Source organism: Panthera uncia, chromosome B4 (genome assembly GCF_023721935.1).
Source record: "Panthera uncia isolate 11264 chromosome B4, Puncia_PCG_1.0, whole genome shotgun sequence".
In the NCBI taxonomy this organism is placed as follows: Eukaryota; Metazoa; Chordata; class Mammalia; order Carnivora; family Felidae; genus Panthera; species Panthera uncia.
Genome location: NC_064809.1, coordinates 41,940,570 through 41,962,703, shown reverse-complemented (window position 1 = coordinate 41,962,703; position 22,134 = coordinate 41,940,570). Strand labels below are relative to the sequence as shown.

General features: G+C 44.6%; 1 protein-coding gene across 1 annotated transcript in view; it reads right to left on the bottom strand.

The window, feature by feature from the left end:
* Positions 1–22,134, bottom strand: part of A2ML1 (alpha-2-macroglobulin like 1) — a 43,042-nt gene that overhangs the window by 8,832 nt on the left and 12,076 nt on the right. Inside the window, exons 9-28 of the mRNA XM_049627072.1 lie at positions 21,672–21,786; positions 21,237–21,346; positions 19,787–19,954; positions 17,214–17,441; positions 14,662–14,722; positions 14,281–14,426; positions 13,629–13,778; positions 12,816–12,974; positions 11,550–11,643; positions 10,860–10,980; positions 9,757–9,985; positions 9,506–9,632; positions 8,193–8,314; positions 7,309–7,360; positions 6,861–6,944; positions 4,778–4,954; positions 4,531–4,612; positions 4,020–4,176; positions 1,985–2,059; positions 1,651–1,813 (exon numbers count right to left, since the gene is read on the bottom strand). Of these exons, the coding sequence (XP_049483029.1) occupies positions 1,651–1,813; positions 1,985–2,059; positions 4,020–4,176; positions 4,531–4,612; positions 4,778–4,954; positions 6,861–6,944; positions 7,309–7,360; positions 8,193–8,314; positions 9,506–9,632; positions 9,757–9,985; positions 10,860–10,980; positions 11,550–11,643; positions 12,816–12,974; positions 13,629–13,778; positions 14,281–14,426; positions 14,662–14,722; positions 17,214–17,441; positions 19,787–19,954; positions 21,237–21,346; positions 21,672–21,786 (2,620 nt within the window). The remainder of the gene's footprint in view (positions 1–1,650; positions 1,814–1,984; positions 2,060–4,019; positions 4,177–4,530; positions 4,613–4,777; positions 4,955–6,860; positions 6,945–7,308; positions 7,361–8,192; positions 8,315–9,505; positions 9,633–9,756; positions 9,986–10,859; positions 10,981–11,549; positions 11,644–12,815; positions 12,975–13,628; positions 13,779–14,280; positions 14,427–14,661; positions 14,723–17,213; positions 17,442–19,786; positions 19,955–21,236; positions 21,347–21,671; positions 21,787–22,134) is intronic.

Here is a 22,134-nt window from a genome sequence, read left to right as displayed (position 1 = left end):
ACCTCTTAAGAATAACAATGACAGGATATGCGTAAGAACTCTGAGAAATCATAGAAAAATGCTAATGAGGGTGAGCAAATAGAATATGAGACTAAAACAGAACTCTAGGACAACCAAGACGACAGATAACTCAAAGAAAGGGATGAGCAAATGGAAATAAAAAGAGTGAAAGCTATGGGAATGCAAGCTGGTGCAGCCACTCTGGAAAACAGGATGGAGCTTCCTCAAAAAAGTAAAAATAGAACTACCTTGGGACCCAGCAATCATACTACTAGGCATTTATCCAAGGGATACAGGGGTGCTGTTTCGAAGGGACACATGCACCCCCATGATTATAGCAGCACTATCAACAATAGTCAAAGTATGGAAAGAGGCCAAATGTCCATCGATGGATGAATGGATAAAGAAGATGTGGTATTTATATACAATGGAGTATTACTCAGCCATCAAAAAGAATGAAATCTTGCCATTTGCAACCACGTGGATGGAACTGGAAGGTATTATGCTAAGTGAAATTAGTCAGTCAGAGAAAGACAAAAATCATATGACTTCACTCATATGAGGACTTTGAGACAAAACAGATGAACATAAGGGAAAGGGGGCAAATAATACAAAAAACAGGGAGGGGGACAAAACAGAAGAGACTCATAAATATGGAGAACAAACTGAGGGTTACGGGAGGGGTTGTGGGAAGGGGGAAGGGCTAAATGGGTAAGGGGCACAAAGAAATCTATTCCTGAAATCATTGTTGCACTATATGCTAACTAATTTGGATGTAAATTAAAAAATAATAATAAATTAAAAAAAAGAAGAGTGAAATCTAGAAGTTTAATTAATTATCCATTTAAAGATAATAAATAAATAGCCCACAGGAGGCAATCTAATTGGAAAAACATAAGAGAAATCATGTGAGCCGGCAATGCAAGATAATGGAGAAGAGATAATCTCATTAAATCAATATACACTGGAACAGGTATGTGCAACCCACTGTCTGAGACACTCATTTCATGACTAGAGTCGCTTATGTACCAGTCAAAAAACTACCCAGAACCCAGGAGAGGACAAGTTAGTAACGACATTCATACAAATGAAGGCCAAGATTAAGCTTTTACCTGGAAGTTTGATTTTAACCCCACAGCTAGATCAATAAAATGCTTGTTAGAACATCAAATAGTATTCCAAATACACCCAAAAGTTTTTAGGGTGCCTGGCTGGCTCAACCGGAAGAGCATGAGACTCTTGATCTCGGGGTCATGGGTTTGAGCCCCACATTGGGTGTAGAGATTATGTACATAAAGTTTTTAAAGGACCTTGAGAAGTCTCTCTTATCCCGTCAACCTCAGTGAACTCATAGCAAAGAATTGTCAAAGATGGGCAAAAGGGGGGATTCTACAACACCAAGGGGTCCTTTGACTAGCTCCCACCGTTTATTTTCTCTTCGTGTTAAAAGTATAACAATGCCTTTTAAGGACTTCCATGGGCTTTCTTATAAAACCCTCAACAGTGACCTAATGACTTCACACCTTGTGCTAAAAGGAATCCTCTCTAAGACTGAATATATGTGGGACTATGGGGACTAGGAACAATCACAGATAACACACAGCGCATTTCCACAATTTCGACAAAACACTCCTAACATGGCCAACATACCTGTGATGATAGCCTGCTGGTCTAACTTTTCAAGAAGAGTGTTTCTGATGTCCATCTCCCCAGCCAGAGAGAAAGTATAAGCTAGTAGGGCCTGTGTGTAGAGGCTGTTAGTGGAGGAAACAGAACTCCTGAGGCACCGTAGGCCCCGACTCACCATCGGGTCCTAAAAGGTACAATGAAGAACTGAGTTTATAAGGCATTCCTTTGAAAACGGGAAGTGATAAGGAAGTCATTGTATCCTTTTTTGAGTCTACAAGGGTGAAGGGTAGGTGCAATGTCTCTAGAAGTAGGCATAATAGGAAGGATAGACAGAGGAGGCCCTAGAGACACGCACCTGTATGGTTTTGCTCATCTCCAGCAACGCAGCTGTGATGTATGCAGTCAGGGAAGTCTCATCATCAACGCCACCCTAGAGGACGCAGGGAGACGAGGTCAGGGCCACAGGCAGCACAGCGCGTTGTATGACTCGTGCGCAGATTGCAAAAAAGTATCCCCTCTGAATGGGTGGATTATTTAAACAAGCATACAGACAATCACAGGGGAGGGGATATGGAGAAAAATCTCTTATTCTCGGGTTCTTCCTGAATCTGAGCCTCCTCAAACAGACATCCTCTCAAGAAGCAGAAGGCCCCGGGGGCGCCTGGGTGGCTCAGTTGGTTAGCGTCTGACTCTTGATTTCAGCTCAGATCACGAGCTCACAGACCAAACCCCAAGTCTGGGCCGACAGCTTGGGATTTTCTCTCTCCCCCTCTCTCTGCACCACCCCCTCCCCTTCGTGCTCACTCTCTGCCTCAAAATAAAGAAAATAAATTAAAAAAAAAAAAAAAGGGTCCAGCCTCTTCTCCAGGGGGGAGATCAGATGGCACCCACCCCGTTTAATGCCTTTTACGGAAAGATATTAGCAAGTTTTTAAAAATAGCTAATCACAATTGTTATCCTCATTCGGGAGATAAGAAAATAAACCCTTAAAAGGCTAAATGGCTTGCTGGAGATTACACAGCTAATAAGCAGCAGGAGTTGAACCCAGGGAGTTTAATTATGGAGCTCCTGCACCAAATCACTAAAGCTTGCTACACAGGTGATGGGTTTCTTTTTTTTTTTTTTTTTTAACATTTATTTATTTTTGAGACAGAGAGAGACAGAGCATGAACGGGGGAGGGTCAGAGAGAGGGAGACACAGTATCTGAAACAGGCTCCAGGCTCCGAGCTGTCAGCACACAGCCCGACGCGGGGCTCGAACCCACGGACCATGAGATCAATAACCTGAGCCGAAGTTGGCCGCCCAACCGACTGAGCCACCCAGGCGCCCCGGTGATGGGTTTCTTAAGAGCCTGGCCGGGGCTGGTGGGCAGGAAGAGGAAACACCTCCTCCATCTTGTTCAAGTCAAGCCCTGGCTTGTGCTACTCCCACGTGTATTTCAGTGTATAAGGGGACAGAGATTTGGAGACACTGATAAAATCTGGCATAAGGAATGTACTAGTGAATCCTATACAGAGACTTTGTTTTGTTTAATACTCAAAATGTTTTAATTGAGGCCCCAGAATGGCAACGTAAATGATTTCCCTAGCAACGTACATACAAATCTTTCCTTCACTGGGTATATTCCGAATGGAACAAATTCTCCTGAAGCATCAACACCTCAGCCTGTGTTTGGGAGGGGTGCAGGCAACGTAGTGAATGGAGTCCAGCGGCTATGGTTCAAAATAGAGTCCTCCCGCTCATTACCATTCACCTTGGGCGGTTAACTTAATCTCTGCACCTTCATCTGTAGAATGGGAGTGATAGTGGTATACCGGCACCTAGCTGATTAATTGGCTGTAAACATTAAATAATATCAAATAAACGAAGTGCTTGGAACAGTGCCTGGCACAGAGCGAACCTCTTACAGGAAACACTGGACTGCCTATGGGTCGTCACCCGAGAAAGTGGCTTTGCTTCCGATTCGGGGAGATAGTAAAAGACGCAGCGAACGTCTAGTCCAGTGGTTCTCACGCCTTCGGGAATATCAGAATCACCTCGAGGGCTTGTCAGAAATACAAATGTCTGGCCCACGCCCTCCAGAGTTTCTCAGAGTAGGCGGGGTAGGAACTGGAATTTGCATTTCTAACAAGTTCTCAGGTGCTGCTGCTGCTGCTGATCTGAGGACCACAGGTTGAGAGCCTTGTGCTAGCACATGTTCTCGTTTTCTACAGACGGGGAAGCTGTGGCTCAGACTGGTTGAGTACATTGACCGGGGTCACCCAGAGCCAGGGCTCAGACCTGAAGAACACTGACTCCCAGGCCTATGCCCTTTTGATTCTGCTCAGTCAGAGGTGCAAGCTCCTCCCAGATGTGGTGATGGGCTGAGAGCCCTGGGGTGGATTTGCACCTTCATAGCTGTGTGTAAGAGCTTTCCCACATTGGCATAGCAGCCGCTGGGGAGCTGGTTTTCCGCCATCCACTTGAGAGCATCCTGGATATTCTTCTCATCAATGAAGATGAATTCCTGAGCTTGGCCAAAGCATTTGGTGACAAACGCTGTCAACCTACGTGGGTAAAGAGAGAAATGTGGCACGAAGGGGGGGATTCCCCAGTGAGGGTGCAACAGTTCTGTCATTTATTCTGGCGTATGGTTCCAGAAAGGGATTGAGGAAACATAATGCCATAGGAGCCTAGAAAAGGGAAGTATTAATGGGTATCAATGGGGACAAGAACGGGGGAGGCACAAGCTCAAGGAGAAGGGTGAGGGGCTTGATCCTACATGAGGCTGAAATAATCAGTATTAAAGGAGTAGAAGACGGATGTAAGAAGGAATGGGGTTAAGGGAAGAGGTAGAGAGGAATAGCTCCACAGGCCCAGAAATTACGCTCTGGGATCCACTGAGAATTGGGCAATATTACCATGTGTTTCCATTTTCATCCTGCTCCCCAAAGGCACTGTATGAGCCATTGCTGTGTTTGTACAGTAGCTCCTTCTGGTACCCTGGGAAGCCAGATATGGGGTTAGATCACAGGACCAACTTCAAAAAAACGTGGCTTTCAAGACTTTCAGGGATGTGGGACACTTTGGAGGGAACCTCCCTATATCTTATGAGCCTATCATAGCCCCTAGAGAATGCGTTCAAGAAGAAAAATTGAACCAACTCACCGAGCTCCAGGAAACCCACTGCCCGAGACCTGATTTCCTCAGTCAGCAGCCTTGCCCTCTTCAGATACTGCAAGACGTAGATTATGGGAGCAAACAATACCATGTTCTGTTCCCCACAGCCCCTTGGCATCTGTACCAGATTGTCTAGGTTCTGTAGGGCTGTGCCCATAATGTCTCCTGAGATCCAAAAGAAAAGAGAAAGTGATGGTAGAGAGAAGAAAGAAGCCTTCTGATTTATTGTCATTCATTTAATTAAAAAAAATTTTTTTTTACAGTTTATTAATTTTTGACAGAGAGAGAGAGAGAGAGAGAGAGAGAGAGAGAGAGAGAGAGCATGAGTGGGGGAGGGGCAGAGAGAGAGGGAGACACAGAATCTGAAGCAGGCTCCAGGCTCCGAGCTGTCAGCACAGAGCCCGACGCGGGGCTCGAACTCCAGACCGCGAGATCGTGACCTGAGCCAAAGTCGGACACTCAACCGACTGAGCCACCCAGGCGCCCCATATTGTCATTCATTTAACAAACGCGTATCAGCTATCATTTAGTTGAGTACCTACGCTGTGGCCTGGGAGACAGTAAGTCAAGTACAGTCTTTACCTCAAAAGATCATAATCCGAGGGGCAAACAATTACAAAACATTACAAATAGAATTCATTATAAACAATTATAATACAGTGCGATCATTTTGGGTGCACACAAGGTGCTGGAGCACACAGAGAAGAAGTACATGGGTTACCTAAGGGCGTGGAGGGTTGTAAGAAGACACGTCATGGGCTGGTGAGTAACATAACAAAACCTACAATACTTAGACTCAATCTCTAAGTTCCTCCACTGCATATAAATGCATTGTCCTCCAAATCACCATGTTCCTGCCAAAGCAAACACAATCCTGATCCCCTTTTCCAAGTTATACCTACTGGCCTGCCATATATTTTATACACCCGTAAGCCTGATCTAAGTGACCCATTAACATCTGCACTTTTAGCCATTAAGTTCAATTCAAATCTATAAATACATACTGAATGTCAACTATGTGGCAATAACTGTGCTAGAATCAAATAAAAAAGGAGGTGGGGCGCCTGGGTGGCTCAGTCCATTAGACGTCCGACTCTCGATTTCAGCTCAGGTCATGATCTCACAGTTCATTAGATGGAGCCCCACATCGTGTTCCATGCTGACAGCCAGAGCCTACTTGGGATTCTTTCTCTCCCTCTCTCTCTGCCCTTGCATGCTCTCTCTCTCTCTCTTTCAAAAAAAAAAGGGGGGGGTGACCCTTGTCCTCAAGGAGCCCACAATGCAGCATGAAAGACAGACATAGACAGTGAGCTACATCCTACAATAAAAATGAGTGTTACACTAGAGGTCTGACTCAACTACAGTCAAAATAGAGAAATTTTATCCTGGAAAGGATCTTAGTAGGGGATCAGAGTAAAGAAATGATCTAACATACACAGGTCTCCTAGTATATGCTAGATATTGCGGTGGAAACTTTATATTTAATTTTTACACCAATCCAGAGAGGTGGGTTATCATCACAGTCTTGCAGAAGGGCAGGGGAGGATCGGAATTGTTTACTTATTCAAGGTCATGTGGCTATTAAATGGCAGTACTGGGATCCCAACCTGGTTTGATATGATTTTCAACCTCATGCTTTTCTACTCAATCCCTCTCCTTGCCCAGAGAAGTGTCCTGTTTGTGTAAATATGGTGTTATTTCCCCTACGCTATACTCAACTAGATAAATTCCTCATTTTTTTAAAGGTTGCTACAAACATTATGTCTCTCCTCCACTCAGTTTATAGACCACCTGAACCTAAACGCATATGAAGCTTCCCTGACCTTTAACTTCTTCCTATCCAGGCTCCTTTCTGTTTTTAACTACCATAGGCATCTAATCCCACATGTACTGTTATCTAGAGGCTGTATTTGCCCACTACATAGAATAAGCTCTTCTTCTGTCCCTTCTAATTTAACACATCTTCCCTCGGATAGGTCCACATGCCCCAACCCACTCCACACTTTCAGCAACTTTCAGCCCCATTTTTTTTTTTTTTTGTCCTTTTGAGCAAGAATCTCTGGCTATTTACCCAGAGCCGCAACATAAGCCTTGGCTGAATCAGGAACCACATCCACAGGGAGCTCCAAGGAAATGGATTCTGAAACCACTTGTCCTGTGAGAGGCAGAGAAAAGGGGAAAGCATAGAAGGTCAAAACAGTGGGAGTTCAAGCCCAAACCATAGAAAACCTTTCTATAATTCAGGGTTGTCTGTACCCAGTCCTTGCTATGGGATGGAGGCAAATTTCTTTTAACCTATTCACAGTGCTTTTTGCCGAAAATAAATTAAAAAAAAAAAAACACATAATTGTGTTGTACATTTTTTCTTCATCCTGTCTCTCAGCTAATTGGTCCTATTAGGGACAGCACCCTTAGACTCTCCTACCCTTTCCTGTCCTTTATATTCTTCCTTTGGCCCAAGAAAGTCTCCCGTTGGCTATGGGAATTCTCAGTACCAACCCCTCTCTGCACTCACCCACCTTTTGGGCAAAGCAATGAGCTGTGTGTCTTCTCCACGAGGACTCCTTCAGGCTGACATGAAGAGGGACATAGGGTGAAAACAATGAAGGTGAATGTCAGGGCAGGTGGCCCTGAAGGAACAGGAAGTGGATGGGAAATGGGGAGAAAAGGCCCTCCCTGTGCCCCCAGGGTTTCTCCCAACGAGAGAAAACAGAGCTTCTCCTTGAAGCTCAGGAGAACTCCATTTCTTTTCTTTTCTTTCCTTTTTTTTATTTTTTTAATGCTTATTTATTTATTTATTTTGAGAGAGAGAGAGAGAGAGAGCGCATGAGCCAGGGAGGGGCAGAGAAAGAGGGAGAGAGAGAATCCCAAGTAGGCTCCACACTGCCAGCTCAGAGCCCGATGTGGAGCTCGAACTCACAAACCGTGAAATCATGACCTGAGCCAACGTCAAGAGTGGGACACTTCACCGACTGAGCCACCTGGGCACCCTGAGAACTCCATTTCAACACAGGGATGGATCTACCAGTAAAATTCTTTCTGTGCAAGGGCTAGAACTAAGGGCAAGTTTAGGACACTTCTAAGAGGCATGATTGGCAATGGGGTTCCTGAGGGGATAAAAGAAAAGCAGCAAATGCCGATAGTAGAGATTTTTAATAAGAGAAACTAACATTCATCGAGGGTCTATACCTGGCACTGTATTAGGCACTGTCAGAGAGCATTGGTATGGGGTAGGCAAATAATTAAGGGCAGAAAGGGGTCACAGAAGAAGGCAAATGAGCTACCTGACTGCACTTGGAGTCAGACAGCCGTGGGAGACCAACCGTACGGCTAGACACACACAGAGCACCCCCGGGGTGCCTGCTAGCTCTACCTCGTGAAGCTAAGCCTGCAGAAAACTCACCTTGACCAGAACTGGTTTGATGAGTGTGTCACTTTGGCCCTTTTCTGGAACAAACCCCTTCTGCTTCCCACAGAGTTCATCGCTGTCCAGAATCTTGGTAGTAACAGTAAAGTTTACATGACCTGACAAGAAAGAAGGAGAAAGGAAGGCATTAATTAGCCCTGTTGCCGGAGGTCCAAGGAGGTCTCTTCCCCTCCAGACCAGTGCTCCTTAAACTTAATGGCGTTCAAAGACCAGTGGATCTTGTTACGACACAAACTAAGTAGATCTGGGGTGGGGCCTATATCACATTTCTCACAAATTTCCGGGTGATGTCAATAATGCGGGTCCAGTGTGGTAGGCCGCCTCTAAGGGTCCCCAATTATCTCTGCATCCCAGTATTCATACTGCTGTGTCAGTTCCTCTCAAAGCGTGGGCTGGATTAAGTGACTGGCTTCCAAAGAGGAGGATAGGATAGAAGCAATGAGATGCCACTTCTGAGATTAGTTTACAAAAGACTATAGCTCCTATCTCAGGGGCACTCTTTCTCTTGGGCCACTTACTCTGCAGGTGGCCAGCTGTCCTGTCATGAGGCTGCCCGGTGGACAGATTCATGTGACGAGAAACTGAGGGAGGCCACCAGCCCACAGCTGAGGCCAAGAACCACAGCCTGTGTGGGACAGAGGCTTTGGAAGGAGCTTGGAAGCGGATCCTCCTCTAGTCAAGTCTCCAAATGAAAACATAGCCCTGGGTGACGATTTGATTGGTATTTGATGAGAGACCTTGAGACAGAGGCACCCTGCTAAACAGTACCTAGATTACTGGCCCACGGAAACTGGGTGATAAGTAATGTGTATTCTTTTAAGCCTCTAAGTTTTCAGGGTGGTTGTATCAGATAGGTATTAGATAACTAATGTATTAGGTAACTAATACATCGGAAGACCATACTTTAAGTCGCCAGGATCTTATCTTAAGAGCAAATGACATCTCTATTGTGACGGTTAGATGAATTCGTACAGGTCAAGCAGCTAGAACAGAGGCTGGCCCTTAGTAAGTACTTGATTAATAACAAGACTCTATAGCCCTTGTCCTGGCATAAATATCAAAAGCTCCCCTTTACGCACTCAAAATAGTCTTGTTTGGATAACTTTTTGGTCGTCGATCAAAGAGCATTTGCTTATTTATTGATGGCATAGGCTTAGGGGGCAAAAATAAAGGCAAATAAAATGAAAAAGCAAGAACAAAGCGAACGCAGGAGAGGAAACGGTAACGTTCTCAATGACTGAGCTTTGCTCTATGCTTCTCTTGCTCCCTCCACCCCCTCCTCCTCTTACCCAACTTGATAGCTGTGATATTCCAGTGATAGCTTTTTGCTTCATCAGCACAGAGACAGCTGGAGTCCTGAGGACCTGTCCACGATTCCACCTGGTACTCATCGGATTTAGCCAGGTGAGTGTGAACCTGAAGATGTTTAGGAAATATAAAGGGTCTGAGTACAGGAAGCCACGCACAGAGGCTTAGGAAAACGGGGAATCGCGTCCCATCTCTTTCCCGGGGTCAGAGATTCCCGTATCTCGGCTCTTACCCTGATGCAGTCCTTTAGATAATTGAAGATGGTGGCAGTAAGGCGAAAAGATTCCCCTCGAACTACTGAGTAAGGGAGAGTCAGATCAACAAAGAATGGTTTGAAAGCAGTCAGTCCAACAGTGGGTGACAGACCAAAGCCACTAGTCTGGGAGGTGCAGAAAGTCATGGCCTTCCACTCGGTGATAGTATCAGGAACCGTGACGTGGACAGCCTCCTTCCCTGAGTTACTGTGAGAACACAGAACCCAGGTGAGGCGCGCACACACAGCAGGACAAGGAGAACACTGTGGATGAAGCTATCGGTTCACCTGCAGAAGTCATTTGTTGTTGTCACGGAGGTGGGGGGAAGGTAAAAAAGGCAGCCGAACTGAGGAACATGCCAGCCTCAGAGTGTGACCCTTCGGGGGGAGTGAGGATGTACAAATATGGGAGAAGGGGGTGCCTGCGTAGAGGAGGGGGTAAGAGCAGGTGGGCACGTGTGGACACATGTATCTGAAAGAGCCAGTGCCCCTGAATCTGTGAGGTGCGATCTCGTCGGGGTTTTCACTTGCATTTCTCTGATTAGCGATATGGAGCATCTTTTCATGTACTTTTTGGACACAGGAGCCTTGAGATGAGCTTGTCATGAGCCCCGGGCCGGGCTCTGTGCTGAGCGTGGAGCCTGCGTAAGATTCCCTCTCGCCCTCTGCCCCTCCCCTGCTTGCACTCTCTCTCTAAAATAAAATTTAAAAAAATAATAAATTTAAAAAATAAATAAGTAAATCCATGTCTTAAAAAAAAAAAACAACAACATTATCTCTGGGGCGCCTGGGTGGCTCAGTCGGTTGGCTCAGTCTGACTTTGGATCAGGTCACGATCTCATGGCTTGTGAGTTCAAGCTCCGCGTAGGGCTCTGTGCTGATGTCTCAGAGCCTGGAGCCTGCTTTGAATTCTTTGTCTCCTTCTCTCTCTGCCCTTCCCTGACTTGTGCTCCGTCTCTTTCTGTCTCTCAAAAATAAATACATGTAAAAAACAAAAAATAAAAAAAAAAAATGATCTGACTCTGAATTCGCTGCTGACTCCACAAGGTACAATCTTGCTATATCTTTGAGGCATCACTTACCCAACAGGAAACAGATCCCAGAGCCAAGTCTCTGGGAAATACTGGCGGATCTGAGGATCCTCTGACTGAAGTGATGAAGATGATGATGATTCAAAACTCACTAGACGATTACCATAATTTGCTGAGGAGAACAAGAATAAGGGAATTTGGGAAAACAGAAGACTTTTGGGAGAGAGAGAGAGACCTCTCACATGTGCGAGTAGGGGCGGGGAAGAGAGACAGAGGGAGAGAGAGAATCTCAAGCAGGCTCCATGTTCAATGTGGAGCCCAAGGTGAGGCTCAGTCCCACGACCCTGAGATCATGACCTGAGCCGATATCAAGAGTCGAATGCTTAACCAATTGAGCCACCCGGGCTCTCCCAAAAGACTTCTGTTGTATGATAAGCTGAGGCAGAGGAACTACGACCAAGAAATTTAGAGGGAAACGGAGAACAAGTCAGAGACAAGGAGGAAGGAGTACCGAGGAACCGACTAGTCTCAAGGCCATCAGGGGGAAGTGACAGATGAGGAGGTTTGGCCAGGGGATGAATAGGTAAGGGCTTCAAGCTTCAAAAGTGCTCCCCAGAGAGAGATGTGGCTGCCTGCATCCATGACCGGCAAGCCATTATCATTCTGACCGGAGGCAACAGGAACAGGAAGCAAAGAGTGTGCTTCCGGAGTTCCATGATTTAAGCTACACAGGTAGCTTACCTTCCGCCACTGCAATGCTGTGCTTTAGAGACTGGTGACTGCAATCTACTGGCTTCTTAATCTGGGCATTGGATAGTATTTTCAGGCCCATGTCCTGATAGGCACCAAAGAAACCGGAGGACGAAGAGTTAAAGTGGTCCCCTCCCTTACTATGTGGGCTACTGCCTAGGCAGTCTATCCTCAAAGGGTTGAACCAAGCCTTCTTTTCCTGTTAACTGTGATACAGGTGTTTATTCCCCAACACTCAGCCACCAAGTTTTGTTCACTTCTGTCAGCCAGAAATTTAAAAAATTTCAATTTTTTAAATATATACTCTGCATAATGATCACCAGAATAAGCCTAGTTAACACCCATCACCATACCTAGGTACAAAAAAGATGTTTTTTTTCTTGCGATGAGAACTTTCAAGATCTATTCTTTTAGCAACTTTCAAATATGTAATACAATATTAGCCATGCGGTCACCATACTATATGTTACATCCCCAGGACTTCTTTTAAACCAGATGTCTGTGCCTTTTGACAACCCTTACTCATTTTGCACACCCCATGCCCACTGCCTCTGGCAGTCACCAAATTATTCTATGAGCTTGTTGTTGCTGTCGTTTAGGTTCCACATAGAAGTGAGATCATATGGTATCTGTCTTTCTCTGACTGACTTATGTCATTGAGCATAACGCCCTCAAGATCCACCCATGTGGACACAAATGACAAGATCTCATCCTTCTTTTTATCACTGAATAGTAATCCACTTATTTCATTGTCAAATATATTTCATGCTTCTTCCAAACGTTAGTCACTGTGCCCTTATTATTTGATTTAGCCTGAACTGTCTGAGGGCAGGAACCATATCGGCTCAGTCAATTCAACAAAAACACATTGAGTATTATGAAGGATCAGTCATTAGAGAGAATACAAATATGGACAAGACATGGTTCGTGACTTCAGAGACTTCCGGTCAGACTTAGGCCTCGGCATCCCCAACTCCTACTCATAAAGTACTTAACTTCTACTCACGTATTGTTTATAATGATGGAAAGAGGCTGCACACAGCCTCTCACGGTGGCCCTCTTCCAATGCAGTTGGGCAGTTGGGTACCTTCTTCAAGGATAAGGACCAGGAGAGGCTACCTCACATATTGGGAGTTTCTTCCAAGGTTTTATCCCCTCAGTGCCCACATGAGTCTCTCTGCTTTTTTTAGTTAAGGAATTTCCTCCGCCCACCACCACCATTGTTTCTACAAGAACAAAACGGGTAAGAACATCTACCTGGAAAAAATGGAAAAGGTCCACACGTTCAGAGAACCAAGGCCTCCACATAACCGAGAGGGTTTGTGGAGAGTTCCAGAAGCCAGACATTGGACACTCATCATATTCAGCCACCTGATGGGGGTAGTGACCATACCAGAATGAGAACATCCTATAGATCTGAAACAGGAAGGGAAAAGGAAATAAACTATTGACACAGTGAAATCAGTAGAGAAACTTCTCTCGGACTGTGGTGCCACAGCTCACCGCCCTTGTATTATTTCTCTTCGTTAGTCCCGAAATCTTCCTGTATTTATTGCATCACAAAATCTCCCCTACCTTTACATTTTTGACCCCTTTTTCACCATTTTTTAAAGGTTTTTTTAAAGCTCATTTCTTTATTTTGAGAGAGAGAGAAATGTGCGTGAACGGGGGAGGGGCAGAGAGAGAGAGAGAAGATTCCAAGCAGGCTCTGTGCTGACAGCACAGAGCTCGGGGCACTCGAACTCACGAACCACGAGATTGTGACCTGAGCCAGAATCAAGAGTCAGACACTTAACCGACTGAGCCACCCAGGCCCCCCCTCTTTCTCACCTTCTTCAATAATCTGTCACCCTTATCTCCTATTACATCTTTCCTACTTCTATGCCCACATGAGCCCTGCCTTTCTCATGTCATCAGTTTACCTCTGTTTCCCCACCAGCTTTTCTACCACCTTATGGTAGAAAAGCTCAGGCTTTCCCTCAGCCTTTCTTTCTCACTCCCTGAAATCCATCTTTTGTTCGAATGCAGTCACGCTGTCTTCTCTTCCCGCCCCAGTAGCAGACTACTCACAGAATTGTTGCTCAGCTCTCTCTCTGGCCTCAGCAGTGAGACACTCTTATCCACCGCCCGGACTGCACACAGGGACCCAGGAGCTGCCTGCAGCTGTAGTTCCACATCTGCTCCTGGAAGCTGCTGGGAAGGTGAGAAGCCAAGGGAAACCTGGGGAAGGGAAAAGTATAACTTGGGGATCAGGTCAGCCCGGAGACGGGGAGAAACAACATAATTTGCCTCATCTGCCAATATGCCCCAGTTCCGGCATCGGGGCCCATTCCTTCACTTTTATACTGATTTTTTTTTTTTTTTTTTTTTTTAAGTCTGGCCCTTTTAGAACTAGTGCCCTTGCGGTACAGCTGGAAAAAGCGAGCAGCACAGCACAGAATAACACAGAAAGTTTACGAGGCCGAAACTAAAAAGAAAGAAGACCTGGGTAGAATACACAGTTTCCCCGGCATGACTTTCTAAAAAGAAAGAGAGCGATTTCCACAAAACATCCTGAAGATATAAATACGATAATGACATCCGCCTCCCTATTATCTTCCTATTCCTCTGTCCCTGCCTGATCTCCAGCCCCAGCATACACCAGATATCTCTCTCTCTCTCTCTCTCTCTCTCTCTCTCTCTGCCCAGACCTTTTCTTCACCTTCCTCAACTGCCATTTTACCTGATTGTCAAAACACATCTCTACTGAGAACTGAATTTTGTCGGCTATAACCGCTCCGCTGGGAAAAATGGCATAGATCACCAGAGAAGGATGAGGGGCTAGTCTGGAAGTGAAGGTCAGTGAGATGGAGAAGGAGCCTTTCGTTCCTGGAAAAGAAGAGGGGATACACAGGGATGAGAATGCGCGCTCGTCCACCAATGAATGACCTCCAACCACAAGTCTACGCCTCTCATTGCCCTAGCTGCGGCCTCCCCATTCTCCTGCTCTGTGGCGATCAGTGGTATTCTCTCATTGCTTCTTCTCTGTTGCTTCTGGGATAACAAGAGCTTCCTGGAAGTTGAAGATATCCTTTCATCTTTCAGTGGAAGCCTAAACACTCACCTTCCTTCTCAGAATTCAGGTGTTTCTGCCCCTCTATCTCCAAACGCCCTTTCCCCACTACCTAAAAAAGAGAAAAGAAAAAAAAAATCATCAACCGCACAGAAGTTATGGGACCCTACTTGTGGAGCATCCCTGCCTCTCTGCATAAGGAAAGTCTCCTTTCTTAGTTCCATAAGGAAAGTCTCCTTTCTTAGTTCCAGAGCCTGGCTCATTGCTTCATGCCGCGTCCATCAGTTTGTCAAATGTCGGATGGCACCATGAGCCTTGATGACCCTTCCTCTTGGAGGCGCTCCCGAGAACCCCGGCCATGGATGGGAGGAGACAAAGGTCATCATTACTTCGGGGCCAAACAGAACAGAAGCCATTCTTCACAATAGAGAGCTGTCCACCGATTCTTGAAGGTCTCCAGGTTTGATTCTCTTATACTCCTTGTAACATGAAGTTAACCCAAAATCCATCCGTCTTCATAACTTTTTTTTTTTAATCGCTTGATTCAAAATTCAATGGAAACGAGTGCACTTTAAACTGCCTTGAGCCCTTCTGACATTTGACTCTTTGGGGGAGAAATCCCCTCGTCGAACTCTCCCTGTTCACTCACTTGAAACCAAATTCAGTGAAACTGTTTCTAAGCAGGCTGTCAGCTCAGACTGCAGTCAAGGGCTCTAGGGCCGGCTCTTCAGACTCTCAGCTGGCCCTCAGCCCTTCCACACTGATCAGCCCATCCACCCGCCCCCCGGCTGTCCCCACACTCCTGTCCCGAAGACAGTGCCCGTGTTAGCACTCTGACTCCTTATGTTGTCTACCCCTCCTCATCCTGTTTGGTCAGGATGATTGTTTCTGCGCGAAGACACTGAAATGAATCAATGGGGAGAAAATCCCTCAGAAACTTGGAGAGGGTGATAAAAGAATAGAGACTCTGGGCCCCGGCAAACCCGGGCTTTACACAAATCTAATTCCCTGCTATCACCAAGGTGACCAGTAAAGCTGCTTATCAAGCCACAAGTTGTGATTTTACTCACACCACAAACCTGCTATCAATGTTAATTTTAACCTTTATCATCTATTTTTAAATTACTGACCAGTGAATCACAGAATAAAATCTGTTCTGAGTCCCAGCCCCTCCGCACCCTCTCCCCCATTCACGCACCCAGCTCCCATTCAGCCCTGACCAGCAATGTGTTCTCCTTAATTCTTCGTTTTATCTTCCCAGACAGTTTCCCTGGGCTCCTTTCTAAAATCTCTTTTTTTTCACATCCACCCCCATCCTTTACACCGACACTGTGCAATACAGTAGCACGAGCCACATGTGACTGCTGGAGCCCTTGAAAGGTGGCTACTAGAAAATACATACTTTGAGTTTCAGAGATTTGGAACTCAGCTAAACAAGAAGTGTAAAATATCTATTAATAATTTTGGTGTTGATTTCGGGTTGACACGATCATATGTTGGATACACTGGGTTAAATGTATACATATATACGTGTATATACACGTGTGTATATGTGTGTATATATATACATATGTGTGTGCGTATATACACACACATATACGTACATATATGTATGTATTATATATTATGTATATATGTGTGTATATATACACATATAGATATGTATTATTATACATATATGTATTATATATTATGTATATATGTGTATATATCCATATATGTATTATTATACATATATGTATGATTATATATTATGTATATGTGTGTATATACATATATGTATTATCATACATATGTATGTATTATATATTATGTATATGTGTGTATATATGCACATATATGTATTATTATACATATATGTATATACATATATTATTATACATATATGTATTGTATATTATGTATATATGTGTATATATACACATATATGTATTATTATACATATATGTATGTATTATATTATGTATATGTGTATATATACATATATATGTATTATTATACATATATGTATTATATATTATGTATATATGTGTGTATATACATATGTATTATTATTATACATATATGTATGTATTATATATTATGTATGTGTGTATATATACATGTATATGTATTATTATACATGTATGTATTATATATTATGTATATGTGTATATATACATATATTATTATACATATATGTATTATATATTATGTATATATGTGTATATATACATATATATGTATTATTATACGTATATGTATGTATTATATATTATGTATATGTGTTTATATATATGTATATATACATATATTACATATACACATATGCATAATATTATATATATATAATCTCTACACCCAGTGTGGGGCTTGAACTCATGACCCTAAGAGCAAGAGCTGCCTCTTCCCCTGACTGAGCCAGCCAGGTGCCCCTAAAATGTATTTTTTAAATTAGTGTGACCTATTCTTTTAATTTTTTTAACTGCGGCTTCTAAACATTTTGAAATTACCCACGTGACTTGCACTGTGTCTCTAGACATAAATCACCCTCTCCGTCTCACTCTCCTCATTTCCTTTCCTTCCCTCGTGCACTTTCCCCAGCCCTCATTGCCCTGTCTCACATAGTAGGAGAAGATGACTTCCTGGGCAGGGATCGCATCGGCGGGATCAATGTAATAATCCACCAGCACTTCCTGGGGCTGGCCACATGCCAAGACTCCGTTTGGCTGGTGGATGCCAAGGAAGCTACGAGTTGTGTTGTAGAAGGGCTGCAGGTGAAGATAGTCATTCTGGTAGTAATGAGGCACCTGTTCTGGCTTATATACCAGATCTTCCATTTGGAATCTGCCCTAAGAACAGAGAAAGAAAAAGGCTTTTAACACATGCCCCCACCATAGTAACCCCATGGACTTCTTATGGTTTTCAAAACCATCTCTCTCAAATCTTCACTGCCTAAAAATGGCATGTGGATGTTTTACTAGAGGTCCAGCTAAGGATGATTGAGGAATCCGTAACAGTGGTTATGTGCAGCAGCACTTTGGTATGTAGACGAGTGAAATTATAGTTTTCAAGTGATGCTCAATTGGGGGTGATAAACCTTCACGGACTGATGCAAGAGATGTAGATAAGCATGACTAAGATTACACAGAAACCAAAGAATCCATCCTAGGGATAAGAAAACCAGGTGTAAAGGATAGTAAGGCTAAAAATAATCATTTCTAGGGGCGCCTGGGTGGCTCAGTCGGTTAAGTGGCCGACTTCGGCTCAGGTCATGATCTCACGGTCCGTGAGTTCGAGCCCCGCGTCGGGCTCTGTGCTGACAGCTCAGAGCCTGGAGCCTGTTTCAGATTCTGTGTCTCCCTCTCTCTGACCCTCCCCCGTTCATGCTCTGTCTCTCTCTGTCTCAAAAATAAATAAACGTTAAAAAATTTTTTTTTTTAATAAATAAATAAACGTTAAAAAAATTTTAAAAATAATCATTTCTATCAAGGAACGAAAGAGATGAACATATGAGAAGGGGGGGAAGGAAAAAAGAGAGAGAGAGGAAAACAAACCATAAGAGTTTCTTTTTTTTTTTTAATTTTTTTAAATGTTTATTTATTTTTCAGAGAGAGAGAGGCAGAGTGCGAGTGGAGGTGGGGCAGAGAGAGAGGGAGACACAGAATCCGAAGCAGGCTCCAGGCTCCGAGCTGTCAGCACAGAGCCCGACGCGGGGCTCAAACCCACGAACTGTGAGATCAGGACCTGAGCCAAAGTCGGACGCTTAACCGACTGAGCCACCCGGGGGCCCCAAACCATAAGAGCTTCTTAACAGGGAACAAACTGAGGGTTGATGGAGGGAGGTGAGTAGAGGGTGGGCTAAATGGGTGATGGGCATTGAGGAGGGCACTCGCTGGGATGAGCACTGGGCGTTGTCTGTAAGTGATGAATCACTAAACTCTACTCCTGAAACCAATATTGTACTGTATGTTAACTAGCTAGAATTCACATAAAAATTAAAAAAAAAAAAAAAAGAAGAGGGGGAAAAAATGAAGATTATTTCTAAGTAGAGTGATTGAGTGAGGCCTTATGTAAACAATTACTTAAATGAGCCACCACACAAATTGTATGTGTTTGCTTAAGCAGCATGGTGAACGATGGCACTAATGGGCCCAATCCATCCCTCGGGTATTAATGCCCTCTGCCACGTAGTCTTGTGTTGCCCTGTTAGTCTAACTGCAGACCCACCATGTGACTTGTCGGGAACGGGATGTGAGCATATGCAAGAGAAGGAGAGGCTTGGAAGAGCCCTTGCGTGTCGACCTTTCCTCTTGCTCCCCGTCATGGCTGTAAGAATGTACCCGAACTAGTTTGCTGGGACGTGCGAGCCTGGCCTTCATCAGCCGGTTGGGCCACAGCATGTAAGAACCACCCCCCCCCCCCAAGACCAGCAGAGCTGCCTGACTACCCCAGAGGGACAAGAAGTCCCCCAGAGGGACACACCTGTGGTTGTATAATACTAAAGTTTTGTGGTTGTTTGTTGCGCAGCATCGTGTCACAGCTGATAACTGGTATGAGTTGCCTTCCCTGGAAGTTATCCAAAACACAGAGTTTCCTTCTTTACCATGTTTATGAGTAATGGCCCCAGAGCGGGTGGAGGGAGGGACATAGAGGGAAGAAAATGACTCTGAGTTATCTTGTCCTCCCTACTCTACTTTTATTTTATTTGTTTTTTCATGTTTATTTATTATTGAGAGAGAGATAGCAAGCAGGGGAGGGGCAGAGAGAGAGAGAGAGAGAGAGAGAGAGAGAGAGAGAAGGGGACAAAGGATCTGAAGCGGGCGCTACACTGACAGCAGAGAGCCCGACGCGGGGCCCGAACTCACAAACCTCGAGATCGTGACCTGAGCCGAATTTGGATGCTCAACCAACTGAGCCACCCAGGTGCCCTCTCCCTACTCTGATTTTAAATATGGGATCAAATAGAGATGAGGATAAGTCGTACGCTGAATTAGTAGAAATAACATTGCTTACCTGAAGGAAAATTTATTTGGTTGATATTAAAGGCCAACAAAAGTTTTTGTCAACTGGGAAGCAGGACTGGTGAATGATGCTGACAGAATGACAAATGAGGGAGGAGGGGAGAGAACAGGAAAAGTTTGAGGTTTTCCTTCAGGGAAGCCTTACCGGAAAGCGTGTCCTCTTCGGTGCTTACCTCCAGAGAAATATCTCTCCCATTCCAACTGACTGTATCCAGCTCGAAGGGAGCAAGGCCATCGTTGTCAGTAGTTAGGGTCTGGTTGGTGGTTCCATTTATGCCAGAAATCACCAGGAATACTGAATGATTCTTGAGGGGGGAGCCGTCATGGCCCCTAACTCTTATCTAAAGGGTGAAGGTTATGAGGGCATGAATTAGGGTTAGGTTTGGAGTCGGTTCAAGTATGAGGTGAAGTGAGGTGAGAAAAGAAACTCTAAGAATACATTTCACGAAAGAGTCCAGAAACAAGTAGATGGGATTCAAACATTGGAACCTGACATCTGTGGGGAAGTGAGAAGCAAACAGAAGCAGCTCAGCCTGGAGCAGGAGTAGATTTGTCACGTAGCTAATGAAGCTTCAGGACCCTTCATTTACACAGGTTCCCCCCCTCCAAGGCTCTCTGTACATTTTTTTTTTAATTTTTTTTTTTAACGTTTATTTATTTTTGAGACAGAGAGAGACAGAGCATGAACAGGGGAGGGGCAGAGAGAGAGGGAGACACAGAATCTGAAACAGGCTCCAGGCTCTGAGCTGTCAGCACAGAGCCCGACGCGGGGCTCGAACTCACAGACCGTGAGATCATGACCTGAGCCGAAGTCGGACGCTTAACCGACCAAGCCACCCAGGCGCCCCTCTCTGTACATTATTATTATTTTTTTTTTTAGAGAGAGAATCCCCTTCCACTCCCAAATTTATAATCCATAGGCTCCCAGAGAATCTGGATCTACCCTTGGTCTAGAGACAAGATGGCTAAGGATTGATCTAAATAGATCTAGAAGTATGCTACATTATTGTGTTGAACGACTGTTTGGGACGTTAACAAAGATAAACTGGAGAGACGGACAGATTGTTAAGTATCAGAAAGAAGACTCCAACAAAGGAAAATTTTAAATCTCTGAAGAAACTGCTTAAGGAGCGATAATTGGCTCCCTGTTAAGGCACGTTTAATCTTGCTTAGATGAAGAGACTAGATGATTTCTCCAGATACCGTGCAGATCTAAAATTCAAAGATTTGGACATTAGAGTACGAGTCCCGGGCACTGGGAAAGGCAATGAAGTCACATTAATATTCAAGGCACATCTCATGGGAGACTAAAGGCAGCACAACCCAAGGAATTAAGACTATATACTCTGGATGCAGTCTGCCTGGGTTTGATCCTAGGTGCCACTTACTAGCTGTATAACTTTTGGAAAATCATTTAACCTCTCTGTGCCTCAGTCTCCTCATCGGTAAAACGGGGCCAATAATAGTGTCTACCTCATTGGATCGTTGTAAAGATTAGACAGGCGAATACACGTAAAGGACTGAGAAAAAAATGTTAAATGAGCTATTATTATATGTCTCCAGGAAGAAGGCAACAGCGGATGGTTAAGCACCTTTTGGGTGTAGAGACAAGTTTCAACATACCTTCCCAGTGAAGGGGAAATTGGGGTAATAAAAATTTTTGGTGTCTTCAAAGGTTATCGATCCCATTTCTGAAGAAATGTAGATATCCTGAGTGGTATTGGCCTCTGCTCCTGAAGAGGGAAACCAGACGTATGATGACCTAAACACCCGGTGTGTGTAACGTAAAATCCCTGAGAGGACAGTGCCACCTTGGACGTATGAAACTGAACACATTTCCGGCCAAAGATCCAAACGAACTCCTCCTCCCCAAACTTTTGGGGAAATAGGTAGTGAATGACAGATTGGAATCCGGCATTTCCCTTTGACGGTGAACTAAGAACAGACTCGTTCCCAAACACTAATGAGGGTAGGTCTTGAGCCCTCTCGATGGGTCTGTTCCTAGGACATCCCTTCTCCTGTCTCTTTTCTTAATGAAGGCAGGCGTGTCCAACTTACCTGTTCCTTCCTCCACCACGGTAGCCACAATATTGATGCTGTGGCTGTACGTGTAACCAGTGAGGTTGAAGGTGGACATATCCACGGAAGCTGAGAAGCATCCTGATTTGTCAGTCTAGTGAGGCAATCAGGGAGAGAGAAAGGGAGGATGAATCACCTAACTTCTACTCCCACTTGATAATATACCATGGACAGAAATTCTGATCTCCATACTTTAGTTTCGCCACGTTTAAGAAAGAAAAACTCTCTATGGGGCGCCTGGGTGGCTCACTCGGTTGGGCGTCCGACTTCAGCTCAGGTCACGATCTCACGGTCCGTGAGTTCGAGCCCCGTGTCGGGCTCTGGGCTGATGGCTCGGAGTCTGGAGCCTGCTTCCGATTCTGTGTCTCCCTCTCTCTCTGCCCCTCCCCTGTTCATGCTCTGTCTCTCCCTGCCTCAAAAATAAATAAACGTTAAAAAAAAA